At 41.7% G+C, this 23,127-nt stretch overlaps 1 protein-coding gene across 1 annotated transcript in view; it reads left to right on the top strand.

The window, feature by feature from the left end:
• LOC126474447 (MAP kinase-activating death domain protein) overlaps nt 1–23,127 on the top strand; it is a 596,268-nt gene that overhangs the window by 351,962 nt on the left and 221,179 nt on the right. The window contains exon 28 of the mRNA XM_050101918.1: nt 5,442–5,606. Coding sequence (XP_049957875.1) covers nt 5,442–5,606 — 165 coding nt within the window. The remainder of the gene's footprint in view (nt 1–5,441; nt 5,607–23,127) is intronic.

The raw sequence follows: 23,127 nt of genomic DNA, 5'->3' as shown, positions 1-23,127 counted from the left end.
TATTGCTCGGGAAATCTGTTTGTGGACAAGGTCTGCAGGATAGTTGCGGGAGAGGAAAGCACTGGTCAGGTTATTGGTGTAATTGTTGAGGGATTCGTCACTGGAGCAGATACGTTTGCCACGAATACCTAGGCTGTAGGGAAGGGAGTGTTTGATGTGGAAAGGATGGCAGCTATCAAAGTGAAGGTACTGTTGTTTGTTTGTGGGTTTGATATGGACAGAGGTGTGGATGTGAGCTTCAACAAGATGAAGGTCAACATCCAGGAAGGTGGCTTGGGTTTTGGAGAAGGACCAGGTGAAATTCAGATTCGAAAAGGAGTTGAGGTTATGGAGGAAATTAAGGAGTGTTTCTTCACCATGAGTCCAGACCACAAAGATGTCATCTATAAACCTATACCAGGCCTGGGGAAGCAGCTGTTGGGTCTTCAAGAAAGCCTCCTCCATGCGGCCCATGAAGAGTTTGGCATAGGACGGAGCCATCCTGGTTCCCATGGCCGTTCCCCTGATTTGTTTGTAGGTCTGGCCTTCAAAAGTGAAGTAATTATGGGTGAGGATGAAGTTGGTAAGTGTGATAAGGAACGAGGTTTTTGGAAGATCTTCGGGTGGGTGTTGGGAGAGGTAGTGCTCAAGGGCAGAGAGACCATGGGTACGTGGGATGTTTGTGTAAAGGGATGTAGCATCTATGGTGACAAGAAAGGTTTCAGGTGGGAGAGGAGTGGGAATGGATTTGAGGCATTCTAGGAAGTGATTTGTTTCTTTGATGTAGGATGGGAGTCTGCGGGTGATAGGTTGTAGGTGCTGGTCTACCAGAGCTGGGATACGTTCGGTTGGGGCTTTGAAGCCTGCTAGAATGGGACGGCCAGGATGGTTCTCTTTGTGGATTTTGGTTAATAGGTAGAAGGTAGGGGTACGTGGCTCAGGTGGAGTGAGTAAGTCTATGGAAGCCGTTGTGAGGCCTTGTGAGGGACCTTGGATTTTTAGGATTTTTTGCAGCTCAGTCTGGATGGAGGGAATGGGGTCCTGGGTAACAGCTTTGTAGGTTGATGTGTCAGAGAGTTGACGCAGTCCTTCTGCCACATACTCCACATGGTCAAGTACGACAGTTGTGGAGCCTTTATCTGCCGGGAGGATGACAATAGAGCGGTCTATTTTCAGCTCCTTAATGGCACGGGATTCAGCTGGGATGATGTTGGGGGTTGTCGGGATGTTCTTCAAGAAGGACTGGGAGGCAACACTGGATGTGAGGAATTCCTGAAATGTCTGCAAGGGATGGTTTTAACGTTCGTTATTCACTGTTTCCCAGCCAACAATCACTGCCAACAATATCTTCCACACCTACCAGTATCATCCATTTCTGTCGATTTCTTGTTGGTGGCGATATTTTTGTGCCATTGGCTATCTTTCTCTGCCACAAGAAAATTTTTTTTGGGACATTTCTGCGCCACCCGCAATCTTTTTTGCGGCATGCGCAATCTTTTTTGCTGCACTCGCAATCTTTTTTGCGGCTCGCGCAATCTTTTTTGCGGCACGTGCAATCTTTTTTGCGGCTGCGCGATCGCTTTTGCGGCATGCGCGATCTTTTTTCGCCACTCGCTATCTCTGTTTTTGAGCAACGTGTGTTCTTTTCCGCTGTTCTGGACATACTTGCTTGGTCTGGTCAACTTTTTCCGTATTTTTCTTATTTAGTGGTCTTCCTTTGGTATTGAACATTACCAACACGATTTCCTTCCTTCTCGTCCTTCCCTCCGTGTTTTATTCCTTCTTATGATTACTATTTCAACTTTAGTTATTCAATTTCCCTACCCACCAGTTACCCAATATGTACCCTAATCCCGTACCACGTTATTTACATTCATTCCAGAAACATGCATTCACCGTAGCCAAACTGCAATCCCCTATACTTTTCCTCCGGTCCTGCTTAACCTTTGGAATTACCCCTAAAGGGCTTACCTTAAAAGTTCCCGTCTCCAGGTGCAATTCTTCCTTCCACCAGTCTCTCCTGGACTTCCAGAACCTTCAATCCTTAGCCCTTACCCAACTTGTCCCGAATCTCTACACTACTTCATGTAACCACCACTCCGAACAGCTCCTATCTCTCTTCAAAGTCCACCACCTCTCAAACCCTTGCTTGGAGAACACACTCAGGAACATCATCCTAGAAGCCAGCTGCAAACTTGAGTTCCATGCCACACACCACCTGAAAAAACTATCCACAGTGCTAGTGCAACACCTAAGAAGTGGGGTCCCTCTCCCTATCCCTCACAAACACTAACCACAACAGAACCTTCAACAAACCCCCCTCATAGCCAACAAACCTAGCCTAGCCACCCTACTCAATCTCCGCATCCCAGCACATACCCCACACAGACCAAATCTCAACTATAAACACAGTCAAATGCCACATATCACCAGTCCCAATTCAGTCCTAAACCTCTCATCCAGATCCCTCTCTCCTCCAGAGACATCTGTTCTATCAAAAGGCTTAACCTTTAGCCCCACACCTAAATTCAACCACACTGCCCTGGTTAAAGATCTCCTCTCATTCACCCGGAACCTCAACTGGAAATATCACTTCATTACCCAAACACAGCCCCCAAATACTAGACCCAGTGTTGAACCCTGTCTAGAACAGTTCCGACTGTCTTCTCAAAGGGATCCTCCTCCCCTCCCCCAAAACCATCCCTTGCAGACATTTCAGGAATTCCTCACATCCAATGTTGCCTCCCAGTCCTTCTTGAAGAACATCTCGACAACCCCCAACATCACCCCAGCTGAATCCCGTGCCATTAAGGAGCTGAAAATAGACCGCTCTATTGTCATCCTCCCGGCAGATAAAGGCTCCACAACTGTCGTACTTGACCGTGTGGAGTATGTGGCAGAAGGACTGCGTCAACTCTCCGACACCTCAACCTACAAAGCTGTTACCCAGGATCCCATTCCCTCCATCCAGACTGAGCTGCAAAAAATCCTAAAAATCCAAGGTCCCTCACAAGGCCTCACAACGGCTTCCATAGACTTACTCACTCCACCTGAGCCACGTACCCCTACCTTCTACCTATTACCCAAAATCCACAAAGAGAACCATCCTGGCCGTCCCATTCTAGCAGGCTTCAAAGCCCCAACCGAACGTATCAAAGCTCTGGTAGACCAGCACCTACAACCTATCACCCGCAGACTCCCATCCTACATCAAAGACACAAATCACTTCCTAGAATGCCTCAAATCCATTCCCACTCCTCTCCCACCTGAAACCTTTCTTGTCACCATAGATGCTACATCCCTTTACATAAACATCCCACGTACCCATGGTCTCTCTGCCCTTGAGCACTACCTCTCCCAACGCCCACCCGAAGATCTTCCAAAAACCTCGTTCCTTATCACACTTACCAACTTCATCCTCACCCATAATTACTTCACTTTTGAAGGCCAGACCTACAAACAAATCAGGGGAACGGCCATGGGAACCAGGATGGCTCCGTCCTATGCCAACCTCTTCATGGGCCGCATGGAGGAGGCTTTCCTGAAGACCCAACAGCTGCTTCCCCTGGCCTGGTATAGGTTTATAGATGACATCTTTGTGGTCTGGACTCATGGTGAAGAAACACTCCTTAATTTCCTCCATAACCTCAACTCCTTTTCGAATCTGAATTTCACCTGGTCCTTCTCCAAAACCCAAGCCACCTTCCTGGATGTTGACCTTCATCTTGTTGAAGCTCACATCCACGCCTCTGTCCATATCAAACCCACAAACAAACAACAGTAGCTTCACTTTGATAGCTGCCATCCTTTCCACATCAAACGCTCCCTTCCCTACAGCCTAGGTATTCGTGGCAAACATATCTGCTCCAGTGACAAATCCCTCAACAATTACACCAATAACCTGACCAGTGCTTTCCTCTCCCGCAACTATCCTGCAGACCTTGTCCACAAACAGATTTCCCAAGCAATACATTCCTCCCCATCCAACAACAATGTTCCTACCCCCAGACCACACAGAAGCATCCCCCTTGTCACCCAATATTATCCTGGCCTCGAAAACATCAACAAATTACTCTGCCAGGGATATGACTTTCTCAAGTCAACCCCTGAAATGAGATCATCCCTTGACAAAATTCTCCCCACACCACCCAGAGTTGCCTTTCGTCGCCCCCCTAACCTCCGTAACATCCTTGTTAAACCCTACAATATTCCCAGACTACCTTCTCTACCCAGCGGTTCCTACCCCTGAAACCGACCCCGCTGCAAAACCTGCCCCATGCATCCCCCCACAACCACCTACTCCAGCCCCGCTACTGGTAAAACATATACAATTCAAGGCAGGGCTACGTGTGAAACTACACATGTCATTTATCAGCTGACATGCCTGCACTGCACAGCCTTTTACATCGGCATGACAACAACTAAACTGGCTGAGCGCATGAACGGACACAGACGAACTGTCCGCCTAGGAGATGCCCAATACCCAGCAGCGGAGCATGCCCTCCAGCATAATTCTAGGAACCTGCTACACCATATGTGCCATTTGGCTTCTCCCACCCAACACCAGTCCCTCTGAACTGCGGAGATGGGAACTTGCACTCCAACACATCCTTTCATCCCGCCATCCCCCTGGACTGAACCTACGTTAAACAACCTCACTCCCATTCACTCTTCAGTCTTCTCCTCTTTCCCTTTCCTCTTTAGCCATTCACGCATCTTTTCATCCTACATAGTTGTGTTTATCTTTATACTATATACCTCTTTACTTCTGTATGCATCCTCTTTGGTTTGAAGCTGGCACAGTACTTACAGTAGAATATCTTTGGCTTCCCTCTGACAACCATGCCTCCATCCTTGCTACCCTCCCTATTTTCCTTTCCCTGTTGCTTCATAACCTGGGTTGTGAGTAACTGAATCTCCTTTCCCTTCTTCCCTTTCTTTCCCCTCTCTCCTCCCCGATGAAGGAACATTTGTTCCGAAAGCTAGGAACGTAAATGTTTAGTTCTGTTTTATGTGTAAATATTTTGAAATGTTGGGTGTGGGAAATCCAAAATAAATTTATTCAACAAAGTAATGTCAAGAAAGAATTCTGTCAATTTGTGTGATCTAAATGCTGGTAAAAAAAGATTAGCTACTGAGAAAAGAGCTTCAAATACCCAGACTGCAGTGAAGTTAAGTTACAAATGAGGTACTGTTCAAACAACAATGAACTGACTGTATAAATAGTGTGCAAATTTTCAAACCTTATGGAATGTTTCCTACCTTGTATATATTTTAGTGAAGAAATCCTGGGCAGTGAGCTATGCTTTATATCAAGAATAGTATTCAAGTTTTCTATAATATTTGATGGGATGTGAAAAGTAGGGCCTCCAGATGAACTTGTGAAGTTTATTGCTTTTTGTGCTATTTCTTTTGTTACTTTCTTCAAAACTTCCGTTTTCTTTTGTTCTTTTGTTTTTTAGGGTGGGACTGAGAACACTTTACATGGCTCAACTGAGGGTGTGGCTTCTTGCAATGCATCCGATGCTGGCAGTATCATCACAAACCCGGCATTCACAAGACAAAGGGCCGGTCACCAAGCTTCGTTCCGTAGTACTGTTTCTGATAGTGAGATAGAACAGGGCAATGTGAGTTTTTGCATTTTTGTATAGCCACATTTGCCACGCTTTTTTCCATTGTTTGCCTGCTGAGTGGCACCTATTTTTGCAGTTTAGCCTTTGGTTCTGCTGCATGTTGCATGATTTTTCTTTATGTAAAGGGTCTGTTCTGTGATAGTCAAGTTATTGATGCCCTGTATAGCTCTTGAGCAATAATCTAAATCACTGGTTCCCAATCTACAGCAATAAAACCTCTGATTGATCACTTGCACCATACCACTCTTTACTTTTAATGATTGTTAAGAATCAACAGTATTCTTGAATATTAGTCTGGGGAAGTCATAAATGTGTTGAATATTACTTTCCAGTACCAGATGAGTGGATAAGTTGCTTCTTCGTTCTTTATAGAAACCCTAAGGTTCTGTAGGCTAATTCAGAAAATTTGCTTTCCACTACCAGCTAAGTAGATAAGTTACTTTTCCTTTATTTATAAGAGACTTAAGGTTCTGAAGGTTGCAGTTTGGGAACTGCTGATTTAGATTTGAGTTTTTATACATTGTGCAACTGAAACATGTGGTTCGGAGTATTTTAAACTTGACTTTAAAAAAAAGAAAAAAAAAAACATTTTAGCCTTGATAGTTACTATGAAGAGAACTTACTGATTGCAAATTTGTGTACTCCACATACTAAACTTATTAATTTATGTGATTTTCATTTATTAAGGAAATTATTTACTCAATGTTGTGTACACTGCTGGCCATTAAAATTGTTTAGACATGAAGGCAGCGTGCAACAGAAGTCAAACTAGCATGAAGTGTACAAAATGCTTAGATATGCAAATAATTACCATTGCAGTGCAGCTGTTCAAAGTTGGTAGGAGTGACACCATCTGTGTTATATATAAGACTATGCTATGGGTTTCTCATTCAAAAATTACATCTCAGTGTTGTTTGTTTGTGAGAAGATTATGTTAGGCTGCATCATAGAAGGAGAAACACATACTATCTTGTGACAGAATTTGACTATTGAGGCTGTAATTTATTATTCTGTGATATTGCTATTCATATTGGCCAATATCTCATTAGAATATGTCATTGATTGGTTCAGGAAGGCCATAATTAGTGCAGAGCAGGACCTCAGTGGTTCCACATGATAGAAATAAGGGTGCATGAAAATATAGTGAACAGGGGCAGTGATTGCATCTCTGTGATGCTTGTGATGATGTGCTGAAAATGGACTGGACAGACTGGTGTCTCCAGATCACAATGTTTGGCCACTCCCCCAACAATTCTACCAGTACCGTTCAGGACTATCGCTTCTGACAGCAAGTTATGTCGAACGATAACATCCCCAGTCTTAAATTTTCAATGTAAATAAGTATTCTACAACAAGTTCTAGATGGCTGCAGATGACAAACTGTAAAAGGAAAACAAATGTAATGCAAAGTATGAAAAACCACAAGATGTGATAATGAGCTCCCATGACCATGTGTCTGGAAATGCATCATTGCCACGGTAGGTGGTACTGACGAATGAAAGTTACTGTGACCATGTGCTGTGTGTTCCTTGTGTTTTGGGGTCTGTGAAATTGACACAGTGAACTGTAGGCAGCAGAATGTCCGATATTCATGTTTGGAACAAGCCGTAATGGTGTTTGTATACAGCCAAGCAGATGGAAATGGTCAAAAGGAGTATGATGCGATGCCCCATCCAGTTTTATCCTAGTGTGGATAATTTTTTGCTATTAAAATTGTCTGTGAGTGGCATTCGGATTCATTCATAAATGTGGGGGACAACCAGGTGTAGTATAGTACTCAGTATACAACTGGAGTTCATCACTCTACCAATATCAAGGCAAGCACTCTACCAGTTTAAAATAATTGTTGCAAAAGGAATTACTGTTGTAAAGTCAATACCATAAAGATGTATGCACAACTACTTGTAACCAACTTTAATATGATGACATTTACCTGTTTGGTGACTAATATGGATGGGTAACAGACATAAAACCATCCAATGAAGATTTCAGCACTGACATAAGTATCAAAACATATGTTTGATGCTAAAATACATTAATCATGCAAACGTACACTGCAGAATTAATGTAATATCCACTATGTGATCCAATGTATCTGGACACCCCCCAAAACATAAATTTTTCATATTAGGTGCATTGTGCTGCCACCTATTGCCAGGTATTCCATATCAGTGACCTCAGTAGTCATTAGACCTCATGAGAGAGCGGAATGGGGACTCTGTGGAGCTCACAGACTTCGAACATGGTCAGGTGATTGGGAAACATGAAGGGACATGTACAACACAATAGCGTACAGGCCGATCTCATCTGTTGGCTGACAGAGACCACCAAGTTGAAGAGGGTTGTAATGTGTAATAGGCAAACATCTATCCAGATCGTCACACACGAATTCCAAACTGCATCAGGATCCACTGTAAGTACTATGACAGTTAGGTGGGAAATGAGAAAACTTGGATTTCATGGTCGAGCGGCTGCTCATAAGCCACACATCACGCCGGTAAATGCCAAACAACACCTCAATTGGTGTAAGAAGCATACACATTGGATGATTGAACAGTGGAAAAATGTTGTGGAGTGATGAATCACAGTACACAATGTAGCACTCCAGTGGTAGTGTGTGGGTATGGCGAATGCCCGGTGAACATCATATGCCAATGTGTGTACTGCCAACAGTAAAATTCAGAGGCAATGGTGTTATGGTGTGTCATGCTTTTCATGGAGGGGGGCTTGCACCTCTTGTTGTTTTGTGTGGCATTATCACAGCACAGGATTACATTGATGTTTTAAGCACCTTCTTGCTTCCCACTGTTGAAGAGCAATTCATGGATGGCAATTGCATCTTTCACACAATCGAGCAACAGTTCATAATTCACGGCCTGTGGTGGAGTGGTTACCTGACAATAACATCCCTGTAATGGACTGGCCTGCACAGAATCCAGACCTGAATTCTATAGAACACCTTTAGGATGTTTTGGAATGCTGACTTCATGCCAGGCCTCACCGACCAACACCAATACCTCTCCTCAGTGCAGCATGAAGAATGGTCTGCCATTCCCCAAGAAACCTTCCAGTACCTGACTGAATATATGCCTGTGGGAGTGGAAGCTGTCATCATGGCTAAGGGTGGGCCAACACCCTATTGAATTCCAGAATTACTGATGGAGGGCACCATGAACTTGTAAGTCATTTTGAGCCAGGTGTCCAGATACTTTTGATCACATAGTGTAAAAACCTAATAAGCACAGAGGATGTTTAGCCACTGAGGCTGTAAATTTTGAAAAGTGTACAACTGTTAGATATAAACTTATGAATCTCTTTGACATAATTTGCTTATGTTAGTTTCAAACCTTTCATAAAATTATGTATGTAGATTCAGTATCCACCACAGTAATTATTTTTCTTAATACAAAAATATTCACTGTACATTTTGTTGTCTTCATCTGCTACAAAGCATCCTATTCATGCAGCATGTTCTGGTGATTTTAGCTGGTAAACATCATTCACTTATCTTACTATTTTGTTCCATGTATTCCCCACTCACATTCAAGTGGCTAATGTATCTGAAAAATATTCTGCTATAAGTATACAGTTTAGGGAACAATTATTGATAGCCTAAGAACTTCTAATGAAATAAGGAAACTGTTAAAGCCATTTGCTTTGTATAAAAGACAGAAAAATATATTACTTAACTTTTATATTTTGTCAGTGATCATGGTTTTCACAACATGGATTCCTATCCCATGGTAAATGATACACTAAAGTTCACAAATGAAATTATACTTGAGTCTTTTATTTGGTGGTGAGCACAGTTTATCACCCCGAATGAGAAATGCTACATGAAGAATAAATTGCAGCAAATAATAGTGACTCCAACATTGTAGTATTTATTGTTACTATCCTAGGCTAGTACAACATTTCTTGAAGTTGCACAGTATGTGCAGCAAGCGAGTATACACTTTTTCCAAATTGGCGGATTACATTAGCCACTTCTTCTTACTCGTAATTCTGCTGCTCAAAATTCACCGTAGTGGTGTCAATAGCTACTTTTAACTCATTAATCCAAGATGTTGTTCATAAAAGCCCATTTTCGTTCTTATAAACCAGTACTCAAACTATACGAAGACTGTCCTCATAGGCAAAAGCAGCAGTAAACTTTCTTGCCGCCAATTCATAGGTGGTGGTTCCCCTCATCTTCTTAACTTCATATTAACGCCATGAACACTTACATAATTGTTAACATAGTCACAGTATATTTAAATATGGAAAACTCTTTTACAAAACATATTATGCTTTAGACACCTGATTACTTAAAAAATAATGTTTCTACATAGTTGTCAGTGTTTAGATCACACTCTTTTCTTTAGGTGGCAGCACCCTTCAGCCACTTCTATTCATTTTGTTTAGTTCTATACTTCAGCCACGAGATGCCAGATGACAACGCTAGGTGCTCACTGTCGCCTTGCTGCCTGCTACATTTCAGCATCCTCTGCTGCTTGGTGAATGATCTTGATTAATAAAGTTATAATGATGATTTATTTGCATGGTCTGGAACTATCTATTGGGTTGTAAGGATACTTGCATCATTATAACATCTGTACCAGAACAAGTACCCTCACTGAGACCAACCACATCACACAATACTTCAAGCCCTTTTTGGCTGTTTTTGTGATCCTGGATCCTTTCAGACAGACAAATGTGCAGGGAGGCAGTTGAATGTGCGTGCATCAGATTTGGAGGATTGGGTGCTGCTTCTCAACTGTTTCCGTCTGCTTGGCCATATACAAACACCATCCTGGCTTGTTCCTGACATGAATACCCCCGCTGCATCAATCACACGGCCTGCAACACACAAGGAAAACACACATTCATAGGACATTTTTTCCTCCATTTCCAATAAGAAGTCTGTCCTTGCAATTTTATTAAGTTCATCCAGTATAAAAAAAATCTTGCCTGTTTTCAAATTTGTAAATACATTCTTTGAATATCAGATTTTTATATGTGAAGGTAGTAAAGAGCATTTTTCCTGTTGTTTAATAGAAAGAAAATAATAGTCACTGATGATACTGTAAATTTACTGAAACAAGTCTGGCTAAAGGAAGGAAAAATTATGTTTTACCCAGAGAAGATCCCATCTGAAAACAAATTGGGCCAGGGATATTGGAAAGTTAGCTATGCCCTCTTCAAGGGAACTGTTCCAGCATTTATTTTAAGCAGTTATGCAAACCATAGAAAACCTATGCAGCATGGTCAGCAGGAGTATAACCCCTGACATCCTGAATGCAAGTTCAGCCCAGTGCTGCTGTGCCTACCAGGCTCAGTACTTTATAATGTTGTTCTCTTTGTAGCAGAATAGCACCTGGAAACTTAATCCAACACTCAGAATACCAAGCTTACTCTACTCTTTTCTACTTGGACTAAATGCCTCATTTTATAATTATTAAAGAACTGATTCACACTACATTTGGGTTCTCCACATTGACCTGCTACACCATGGACATTTACTGAAGTGGTGACTAGTTTCTCTCTTTTCAGTGCCTCCTTTCATGATGGTTGACTATACGAAAAGAACCACTACTTCTGCAGCCTCTGCCTCCTAAGTCATTTAGCCCCATTGTGTTCATCTGTTTCCTGTTGTTATGAACCCCCTGATTTTATCTGAAATCATGTCAACAACTATCTATGTACCATCTGTCAAATTCACGTACTGTCCTCAAAAAGTATCAATATACTCTTACTGCCCAATGTATTAGATGTTTTATGAACTGGCAGTTTCTCCATGAATGTATCAACCATAGCTCTATCGTCAATTGGTTGATCCAAATACTTCCAATCACGGAGTTAAATTTTGAAATTAGAATTATATTAATACCTTGTATGTCCACACACTACATTCATAGTGGACATGTCCGAAAGAACAAACACCATATACTTATAAGCATTGAGTGAAATTTTTGTTATATTCCTTCATAGATCTCTCTATCTGCATATTGAAATTAAGTACACTTGTAAAAACTGTTTGGTTCTCTTTACACCAATATTACAATAAAAACCCCTTAGTAAATTCATGAGAACTTTCATAGCCCTCTGGTTGGTTTGAATCTCAACCAATACTGTCTCCATTCAGTAAATTTCCTGTTTGTCCAAGTTTAGCATTTTTGACTAGTTTTCTATTAATAAATGCCAAATAAATATGAACTCAGCAATGACAATGGCATCAGGTTCATCGCCTTTGCAACACTGAAAGATATGTGCATCAACAGCACAAATTTCTAAAGAAAGTTATACACAAAGGAACTTGGGCGTTACCAGAAGGTATAACAGATTATTAGATATATCACATTACAATTGACATCAAAGCAAAGAACTATGTGATGGATGTAAAGACAGCATGGGGTGCGTAGTGTGGAAGGAAAAATTTCCTAGCAAAAAGCTGACTGCAAATACAACTGAAAGCCAAGAATCAGAAGCAGTCTTAAGAAATCAGTACACTACTGTGGATATAATCAAAGACATTGCACAGAAAGCTGAATTTCAGACCCACCTCTGCAATCACTTTGAAATCCTGCAGGAAGAGTGTCTACAAAAGATCTCAGAAAAAGTATTGAAAAAAGTCAAAGATTTAGTAAAGTATGTGTCTGATGCGGCCATCAAGAAGCAGATCAGCAGCAAGAAGATTTTGTTTCAGGATAAATGCATTCAGGTATTAGCCAAGAGAACAGAAGCCAAGGAGAGCTGGCTATGAGGCACAGATTTTACACAAGGCGAAGCACAGTTTGGAGAAGCATGGAGAACTATCATTGCAACCCTGAGGAGGGTAAACAGATGTATGTCTAAGAAATGATAGATGAGGCTCAACAAGGTTTCTTGGAAAAGACATTCAAAAGATGGACCGTGAAGTTAACTTCTTTAAGAAGGGATTCCAGAAGCACCAAAAGTTTGTCAAGATAATGGGACCATACTTACAAATAAATTCAACATTCCTGAGGGATGAAAACTGTATTCCAGGGAGCTCCTCAACTGTGATGAATTCCAACCTCCTGATGTAGATCTAGAATATCCACCACCTACACTGGAGAAAATAAAGAAACTGACAATGAAGCTGAAAGAGAACAAAAGTTCCAGGCAGAAGTCATTCAAACTGGGGAAGGGAGAGACTCCACAAGGGTAATTGCCAACTAATCAAGAGAATATGGATTGCAAAGGAGAACCCAGAAGATTGGAAGACTGTGTTCATCAGCACTATACAGAAGAAAATTGACAAAATGTAATGAACCAACTAGGGAGCCATTGTTGTCTGAATGTCCACTGTAAGATTTTGTCCAACTGTGTATTGGATAGAATCCAGGCATTTACAGAAGAAGTGATTGATGAATATCTGGATGGTTTCAGAAAGGGCCATATGACTTTGGTCGACATTTATACACTGTGGAAATTCACCAGGAAGATGTAGGAATATGATGAAGGTCTTCATGGTCTTCATGTACTCTTCATAGATTTTAAGGTGTATGACAGCATTCACCGGGAGAGCGTAATGAACTGCCTAACCAGGTTTGGAATACCCAAGAAACTTGCCAGCCTGTTGTGAGTTTGACTCACTGATTCAAAAGGCAAAATGAAGCTTGGGAGCCAAGTCACAGAGATATTTTTACTTTAACACAGGGTTGAGACAAGGAAATGATGTGTCACCAATATTGTTCAACCTTATGCTTGAAAAGGTAGCAAGGGAAGTTTTCCATAAAAATTTTGAAGGGATTGAGATAGAAGGTAAGAAAGTCACACATCTTGCACTTGCTGACAATGTGGCCCTGTTGTTCAACTCTAAGGAAGAACTGATGTAGATGAATGACAGTGTGAAAGACAGTAACCAAGCTTGGTGTCCTTGTGAATGGATTGAAGACCAAGCACTTGAGTGATAAACAGAACACATGCTTGCTTAAGAAATGCACCCCAGCCACTAGTAGTTGGAACCTGATAATGCAAAAGGGTTCATAATTTTAAATATTTGAAGATAATCTTTACAGAGGACACATCTTGTGAGGCAGAAATCAAAATGAGGATCCAGGTATCAAACCAATTGTACTTTAGTCTGGCCCAGTTTTTTAAATTGCTGAGTCTGAGGAGAAATTTCAAACTCCAACTGTACAAAACAATGGTCCAACCCATGGGGCTACAAGGTTGCAGAACTTTGAGTGTCTGGAAAAAGACTTAAATAATCTTCTCAGAAGATCTATGGTCTGGTACAAGATGAGATCACTAGGGATTTGAGGATACAACATAATTGATGGGCAATATCTACAACAGACCAAATCCTGTAGGCCTGATGAGATCTAAACAGCATGTATGGGCAAGGCTTGTTAGATGGATAAACACAAATTGCCTTTGAAATTCATTGATTTACCCCCTTCCTCTGAAAGAAGACACTAGGCTGACCAAAGAAAAGCTGGAGAGCTGGAATCCACGAGGACTTGTGCAGGTCAGCATAGAGTGTGATTAGCAGCAGAAAACAGGAAATAAAATCCATTGGAAGCAGGGCCGTGTTGATGCACACAGTCCTCTGGTCCTGATAGCATAATGTAAGATAAGTAAGTTATAAATGCACTTGAGTAAGAAAAATGGTTCTCCCTTACAACTATTACAGTATTCGTGGCATAATTACTACCCCGATGCACTATACTTTGCTCCCCAAGTTCTCTACTTGTACTGTTACCCCTGATGTAGCATCACCCAATTCTTACAATTTTCCATGAAAACTTACAGTCTGTGCAAGGATCAGATGACCACAGAAATCTTTCATTTTATTGTTTCCTTTATTGTGCAGAAGAACCTAGTGACTTACGGTATTATCCATGGCTTCTGTTTTATTTTATTTTATTTTTTATTGGACTGTCTAAATCTGATTGTCTACTGTTAATTTCTTTTTTTTTATCCTTTCAGCTGTTTAATTTTTTTCAGTTTGAAACTCAGTCAAGTTTTTGTGGACATTTTCATTTGAATCCAGTCACAAATATGGTCTGATACTCTGGAAGCACACATTGTTTTCGCTAAACAGCAATTTGAGAGAGGGTCAGATGCCTTCCTGGAGTTGAGTAACATGACAGCAACCTTAGCATCAATATTGTCAGTGCTGTGGGTCCATGAAGGAACAGAGTGAGCTGAGCTTCACAAGATCTCTATTTGTAGGATCCATTTTAGTTTCTATAGAAGAGATTTTTGTTCTCCAAAAATTTCATACGAGCATTAAACATGGTTGATAATCTTACAACAGATAGGCATCAATGATATAGGTGTATAATTATGTGCATCCACCCTCTGGCCCTTGTTGAATATGAGAATAACCTACTCTTTTTTCAGTCACTAGTACCTTTCATCACTCCAGCAAACTGCAATAAACTGCTGCTAGAAGGGGAGCAAGTTATTTGCCTATTCACTGTAGAATATTACAGGTACCTCATCAGTTCCTGAAGCCTTTCCACTTCAAAGTGATTGTAATTGTTTTTCTATTCTGTGAACAGTTATCTCAAGATCTGCCATTTTGAAGTCCATACAGTAATTGAAGTGAGGGACGGTACTACAATCTTCCACAGTGAAATAAGTTCACCAGACCAAATTCAGTATTTCAGCTGTCCCTCTGTCATTTTCTGTTTCTGTGCTTATTTTACATAAAACTGAAACATATGATGGTAGTCCAATCAGTTGACAAAATTTTACTTTCAGATTCACTGAAAACTTCGCTCATTGCTCTCCTTATTCCCCTTAGCATTTTGTCCAGCTTTTATTTGGCATCTAGGTTTTGCCTTCTCCTGAATCTGTAGTGAAGCTCTTTTTGTTTATGTTGGAGTGTTCTAACATGACTATTACTCCATGATTGGCCTTTCCCATCCCTTAAGACCCTCCTTTGAACACAGTTGTCTAAGGCATAAAGAACAATGCTTTTGCATTTTTTTCCATTTGTACCCCACATCTTTACCCGCAGCACTGATTATTTGATTTTGTCTACTAAGATACTTTGAAATTTGTAACCTGTCACTCTTGATAAGCAAAAATATTTTTCTACATTTCTTAATATTCCTTTTTAATATCTGTAGTCATAGTTGATATCACAGCCTTATGACCAAGTGATGTGGCACGGTGGTTAGCACACTGGACTCTCATTCAGCAGGCTGGTTTAAATCCATTTTTGGCCATCCTGATTTAGGTTTTCTGTGATTTCCCTAAACCACGTCAGACAAATGCTAGGATGGTTCCTCTGAAAGGGCACGGCCCAATTCCTTCCCTAATCTGATGGGACCAATGACCTCACTGTTTGGTCCCCTCTCCCAAACAAACCAACAAACAGCCTTATAATCACTGATATCTTCCTCTATGTTGACTGATTCAAGAAATTCAGGCCCATTTGTTGATGAGAGGTTTAAGACATTACCCTTATGTGTTCATCTACATCTACATCTACATTGATACTCCGCAAGCCACCCAACGGTGTGTGGCGGAGGGCACTTTATGTGCCACTGTCATTACCTCCCTTTCCTGTTCCAGTCGCGTATGGTTCGCGGGAAGAACGACTGTCTGAAAGCCTCCGTGCGCGCTCTAATCTCTCTAATTTTACATTCGTGATCTCCTCGGGAAGTATAAGTAGGGGGAAGCAATATATTCGATACCTCATCCAGAAACGCACCCTCTCGAAACCTGGCGAGCAAGCTACACCGCGATGCAGAGCGCCTCTCTTGCAGAGTCTGCCACTTGAGTTTATTAAACATCTCCGTAACGCTATCACGGTTACCAAATAACCCGGTGACGAAACGCGCCGCTCTTCTTTGGATCTTCTCTATCTCCTCCATCAACCCGACCTGGTACGGATCCCACACTGATGAGCAATACTCAAGTATAGGTCGAACGAGTGTTTTGTAAGCCACCTCCTTTGTTGATGGACTACATTTTCTAAGCACTCTCCCAATGAATCTCAACCTGGTACCCGCCTTACCAACAATTAATTTTATATGATCATTCCACTTCAAATCGTCCCGTACGCATACTCCCAGATATTTTACAGAAGTAACTGCTACCAGTGTTTGTTCCGCTATCATATAATCATACAATAAAGGATCCTTCTTTCTATGTATTCGTAATACATGACATTTGTCTATGTTAAGGGTCAGTTGCCACTCCCTGCACCAAGTGCCTATCCGCTGCAGATCTTCCTGTATTTCGCTACAATTTTCTAATGCAGCAACTTCTCTGTATACTACAGCATCATCCGCGAAAAGCCGTATGGAACTTCCGACACTATCTACTAAGTCATTTATATATATTGTGAAAAGCAATGGTCCCATAACACTCCCCTGTGGCACGCCAGAGGTTACTTTAACGTCTGTAGACTTATCTCCATTGATAACAACATGCTGTGTTCTGTTTGCTAAAAACTCTTCAATCCAGCCACACAGCTGGTCTGATATTCCGTAGGCTCTTACTTTGTTTATCAGGCGACAGTGCGGAACTGTATCGAACGCCTTCCGGAAGTCAAGAAAAATAGCATCTACCTGGGAGCCTGTATCTAATATTTTCTGGGTCTCATGAACAAATAAGGCGAGTTGGGTCTCACACGATCGCTGTTTCCGGAATCCATGTTGATTCCTACATAGTAGATTCTGGGTTTCCAGAAATGACATGATACGCGAGCAAAAAACATGTTCTAAAATTCTACAAGAGATCGACGTAAGAGATATAGGTCTATAGTTTTGCGCATCTGCTCGATGACCCTTCTTGAAGACTGGGACTATCTGTGCTCTTTTCCAATCATCTGGAACCCTCCGTTCCTCTAGAGACTTGCGGTACACGGCTGTTAGAAGGGGGGCAAGTTCTTTCGCGTACTCTGTGTAGAATCGAATTGGTATCCCATCAGGTCCAGTGGACTTTCCTCTATTGAGTGATTCCAGTTGCTTTTCTATTCCTTGGACACTTATTTCGATGTCAGCCATTTTTTCGTTTGTGCGAGGATTTAGAGAAGGAACTGCAGTGCGGTCTTCCTCTGTGAAACAGCTTTGGAAAAAGGTGTTTAGTATTTCAGCTTTACGCGTGTCATCCTCTGTTTCAATGCCATCATCATCCCGGAGTGTCTGGATATGCTGTTTCGAGCCACTTACTGATTTAACGTAAGACCAGAACTTCCTAGGATTTTCTGTCAAGTCGGTACATAGAATTTTACTTTCGAATTCAATGAACGCTTCACGCATAGCCCTCCTTACGCTAACTTTGACATCGTTTAGCTTCTGTTTGTCTGAGAGGTTTTGGCTGCGTTTAAACTTGGAGTGGAGCTCTCTTTGCTTTCGCAGTAGTTTCCTAACTTTGTTGTTGTACCACGGTGGGTTTTTCCCGTCCCTCACAGTTTTACTCGGCACGTACCTGTCTAAAACGCATTTTACGATTGCCTTGAACTTTTTCCATAAACACTCAACATTGTCAGTGTCGGAACAGAAATTTTCGTTTTGATCTGTTAGGTAGTCTGAAATCTGCCTTCTATTACTCTTGCTAAACAGATAAACCTTCCTCCCTTTTTTTATATTCCTATTAACTTCCATATTCAGGGATGCTGCAACGGCCTTATGATCACTGATTCCCTGTTCTGTACATACAGAGTCGAAAAGTTCGGGTCTGTTTGTTATCAGTAGGTCCAATATGTTATCTCCACGAGTCGGTTCTCTGTTTAATTGCTCGAGGTAATTTTCGGTTACTGCACTCAGTATAATGTCACTCGATGCTCTGTCCCTACCACCCGTCCTAAACATCTGAGTGTCCCAGTCTATGTCTGGTAAATTGAAATCTCCACCTAAGACTATAACATGCTGAGAAAATTTATGTGAAATGTATTCCAAATTTTCTCTCAGTTGTTCTGCCACTAATGCTGCTGAGTCGGGAGGTCGGTAAAAGGAGCCAATTATTAACCTAGTTCGGTTGTTGAGTGTAACCTCCACCCATAATAATTCACAGGAACCATCCACTTTTACTTCACTACAGGATAAACTACTACTAACAGCGATGAACACTCCACCACCGGTTGCATGCAATCTATCCTTTCTAAACACCGTCTGTACCTTTGTAAAAATTTCGGCAGAATTTATCTCTGGCTTAAGCCAGCTTTCTGTACCTATAACGATTTCAGCTTCGGTGCTTTCTATGAGCGCTTGAAGTTCCGGTACTTTACCAACGCAGCTTCGACAGTTGACAATTACAATACCGATTGCTGCTTGGTCCCCGCATGTCCTGACTTTGCCCCGCACCCGTTGAGGCTGTTGCCCTTTCTGTACTTGCCCAAGGCCATCTAACCTAAAAAACCGCCCAGCCCACGCCACACAACCCCTGCTACCCGTGTAGCCGCTTGTTGCGTGTAGTGGACTCCTGACCTATCCAGCGGAACCCGAAACCCCACCACCCTATGGCGCAAGTCGAGGAATCTGCAGCCCACACGGTCGCAGAACCGTCTCAGCCTCTGATTCAGACCCTCCACTCGGCTCTGTACCAAAGGTCCGCAGTCAGTCCTGTCGACGATGCTGCAGATGGTGAGCTCTGCTTTCATCCCGCTAGCGAGACTGGCAGTCTTCACCAAATCAGATAGCCGCCGGAAGCCAGAGAGGATTTCCTCCGATCCGTAGCGACACACATCATTGGTGCCGACATGAGCGACCACCTGCAGATGGGTGCACCCTGTACCCTTCATGGCATCCGGAAGGACCCTTTCCACATCTGGAATGACTCCCCCCGGTATGCACACGGAGTGCACATTGGTTTTCTTCCCCTCTGGAACTGGTTCTCAAACTATCATCTTGAAGTAATTTTCAGGCGAGACATGCAGAATGGTATCACATGAATGCCTGTCTCTGACACTAGATTTAATGGTGCGACTCTCCAATCTATACCTGGCAGGTTGAAGCCACCCCCTATTACAATAGCATAATCAGGAAACCTCTCCCAAATATTCTGCAAGTTGTCTCTGAAGTGCTTTCCACTACACCTTCTGACACAGGTGGTCTATAAAAGCATCTGATTACCATTTTTGATTCACATTTTATAATTAATTTCACCCAGATTAACTCACATTTGGAAGGTGTGCTAACTTCATTACATATATCAAATTCATTATGGTGATAAACACACTGCTAACATTGGTGACTGACCTATTCCTACAGTAAATATTCCAATCTCTGCTTTCAACCAGCTTTCTGTTGCTAATACTATCCGGGCATTATAATCTTCAATAAGCAATACTAATTCTTGGACCTTACCTTGTACATTCCTGCAATTTATTAATATCATACTAACTTTTTCCATTTCCAATATGCAGGGATGAGCATTCTCTGAGAATAAAGATGCTGATGTAGCTTTGATTCCAGCAGGCAATTCTTCTAAACTAAAAAACCTCAATGTGCTTGACACATGTACTTGGCTACCCTAATAGCTGCTTCCTGCATGTAGTGCATGCCTGACATAATAAGGGAAACACTACAACTGTTAACCCAATAGCGGATATCGAGAAATTGTCATCTGATACCATCACAGAATTGCTGAGCCTCTGGTTTAGACCTTCCACTCTGTTACAAACTAGAAGACCCTGATCGACCCCAGGTACGATGCTACAAATCATGAGCTTACAGTGCACCGTGTGTGTGGCTAGATGTCTTCACCAAATCACCCAGCCACATGTTGTTGTTGTTGTTGTTGTGGTCTTCAGTCCTGAGACTGGTTTGATGCAGCTCTCCATGCTACTCTATCCTGTGCAAGCTTTTTCATCTCTCAGTACCTACTGCAACCTACATCCTTCTGAATATGCTTAGTGTATTCATCTCTTGGTCTCCCTCTACGATTTTTACCCTCCACGCTGCCCTCCAATATTAAATTGGTGATCCCTTGATGCCTCAGAACATGTCCTACCAACCGATCCCTTCTTCTGGTCAAGTTGTGCCACAAACTTCTCTTCTCCCCAATCCTATTCAATACTTCCTCATTAGTTATGTGATCTACCCATCTAATCTTCAGCATTCTTCTGTAGCACCACATTTCGAAAGCTTCTATTCTCTTCTTGTCCAAACTATTTATCGTCCATGTTTCACTTCCATACATGGCTACACTCCATACGAATACTTTCAGAAATGACTTCCTGACACTTAAATCAATACTGGATGTTAACAAATTTCTCTTCTTCAGAAACGCTTTCCTTGCCATTGCCAGCCTACATTTTATATCCTCTCTACTTCAACCATCATCAGTTATTTTGCTCCCCAAATAGCAAAACTCCTTTACTACTTTAAGTGCCTCATTTCCTAATCTAATTCCCTCAGCATCACCCGACTTAATTAGACTACATTCCATTATCCTTGTTTTGCTTTTGTTGATGTTCATCTTATATCCTCCTTTCAAGACACTATCCATTCCATTCAACTGCTCTTCCAAGTCCTTTGCTGTCTCTGACAGAATTACAATGTCATCGGCGAACCTCAAAGTTTTTATTTCTTCTCCTTGAATTTTAATACCTACTCCGAATTTTTCTTTTGTTTCCTTTACTGCTTGCTCAATATACAGATTGAGCAACATCGGGGAGAGGCTACAACCCTGTCTTACTCCCTTCCCAACCACTGCTTCCCTTTCATGTCCCTCGACTCTTATAACTGCCATCTGGTTTCTGTACAAATTGTAAATAGCCTTTCGCTCCCTGTATTTTACCCCTGCCACCTTTAGAATTTGAAAGAGGGTATTCCAGTCAACATTGTCAAAAGCTTTCTCTAAGTCTACAAATGCTAGAAACGTAGGTTTGCCTTTCCTTAATCTTTCTTCTAAGATAAGTCGTAAGGTCAGTATTGCCTCATGTGTTCCAGTGTTTCTACGGAATCCAAACTGATCTTCCCCGAGGTTGGCTTCTACTAGTTTTTCCATTCGTCTGTAAAGAATTCATGTTAGTATTTTGCAGCTGTGACTTATTAAGCTGATAGTTCGGTAATTTTCACATCTGTCAACACCTGCTTTCTTTGGGATTGGAATTATTATATTCTTCTTGAAGTCTGAGGGTATTTCGCCTGTTTCATACATCTTGCTCACCAGATGGTAGAGTTTTGTCAGGACTGGCTCTCCCACGGCCGTCAGTAGTTCCAATGGGATATTGTCTACTCCGGGGGCCTTGTTTCGACTCAGGTCTTTCAGTGCTCTGTCAAACTCTTCACGCAGTATCGTATCTCCCATTTCATCTTTATCTACATCCTCTTCCATTTCCATAATATTGTCCTCAAGTACATCGCCCTTGTATAGACCCACTATATACTCCTTCCACCTTTCTGCTTTCCCTTCTTTGCTTAGAACTGGGTTTCCATCTGAGCTCTTGATATTCATACAAGTCGTTTCCTGTAGGCGGTATCTACCTTACCCCTAGTGAGATAGGCCTCTACATCCTTACATTTGTCCTCTAGCCATCCCTGCTTAGCCATTTTGCACTTCCTGTCGATCTCATTTTTGAGACGTTTGTATTCCTTTTTGCCTGTTTCACTTACTGCATTTTTATATTTTCTCCTTTCATCAATTAAATTCAATATTTCTTCTGTTACCCAAGGATTTCTACTAGCCCTCGTCTTTTTACCTACTTGATCCTCTGCTGCCTTCACTACTTCATCCCTCAAAGCTACCCATTCTTCTTCTACTGTATTTCTTTCCCCCATTCCTGTCAATTGCTCCCTTATGCTCTCCCTGAATCTCTGTACAACCTCTGGTTCTTTTAGTTTATCCAGGTCCCATCTCCTTAAATTCCCACCTTTTTGCAGTTTCTTCAGTTTTAATCTACAGGTCATAACCAATAGATTGTGGTCAGAGTCCACATCTGCCCCTGGAAATGTCTTACAATTTAAAACCTGGTTCCTAAATCTCTGTCTTACCATTATATAATCTATCTGATACCTTTTAGTATCTCCATGGTTCTTCCATGTATACAACCTTCTTTCATGATTCTTAAACCAAGTGTTAGTTATGATTATGTTGTGCTCTGTGCAAAATTCTACCAGGCGGCTTCCTCTTTCATTTCTGTCCCCCAATCCATATTCACCTACTATGTTTCCTTCTCTCCCTTTTCCTACACTCGAATTCCAGTCACCCATGACTATTAAATTTTCGTCTCCCTTCACAATCTGAATAATTTCTTTTATTTCATCATACATTTCTTCAATTTCTTCATCATCTGCAGAGCTAGTTGGCATATAAACTTGTACTACTGTAGTAGGTGTGGGCTTCGTATCTATCTTGGCCACAATAATGCGTTCACTATGCTGTTTGTAGTAGCTTACCCGCATTCCTATTTTCCTATTCATTATTAAACCTACTCCTGCATTCCCCCTATTTGATTTTGTGTTTATAACCCTGTAGTCACCTGACCAGAAGTCTTGTTCCTCCTGCCACCGAACTTCACTAATTCCCACTATATCTAACTTCGACCTATCCATTTCCCTTTTTAAATTTTCTAACCTACCTACCCGATTAAGGGATCTGACAT

This window comes from Schistocerca serialis, chromosome 4 (assembly GCF_023864345.2).
Source record: "Schistocerca serialis cubense isolate TAMUIC-IGC-003099 chromosome 4, iqSchSeri2.2, whole genome shotgun sequence".
NCBI classification, from domain to species: domain Eukaryota; kingdom Metazoa; phylum Arthropoda; class Insecta; order Orthoptera; family Acrididae; genus Schistocerca; species Schistocerca serialis.
Note: the sequence above shows the minus strand (reverse complement) of the source record. Positions and strands in the feature narration are given on the sequence as shown.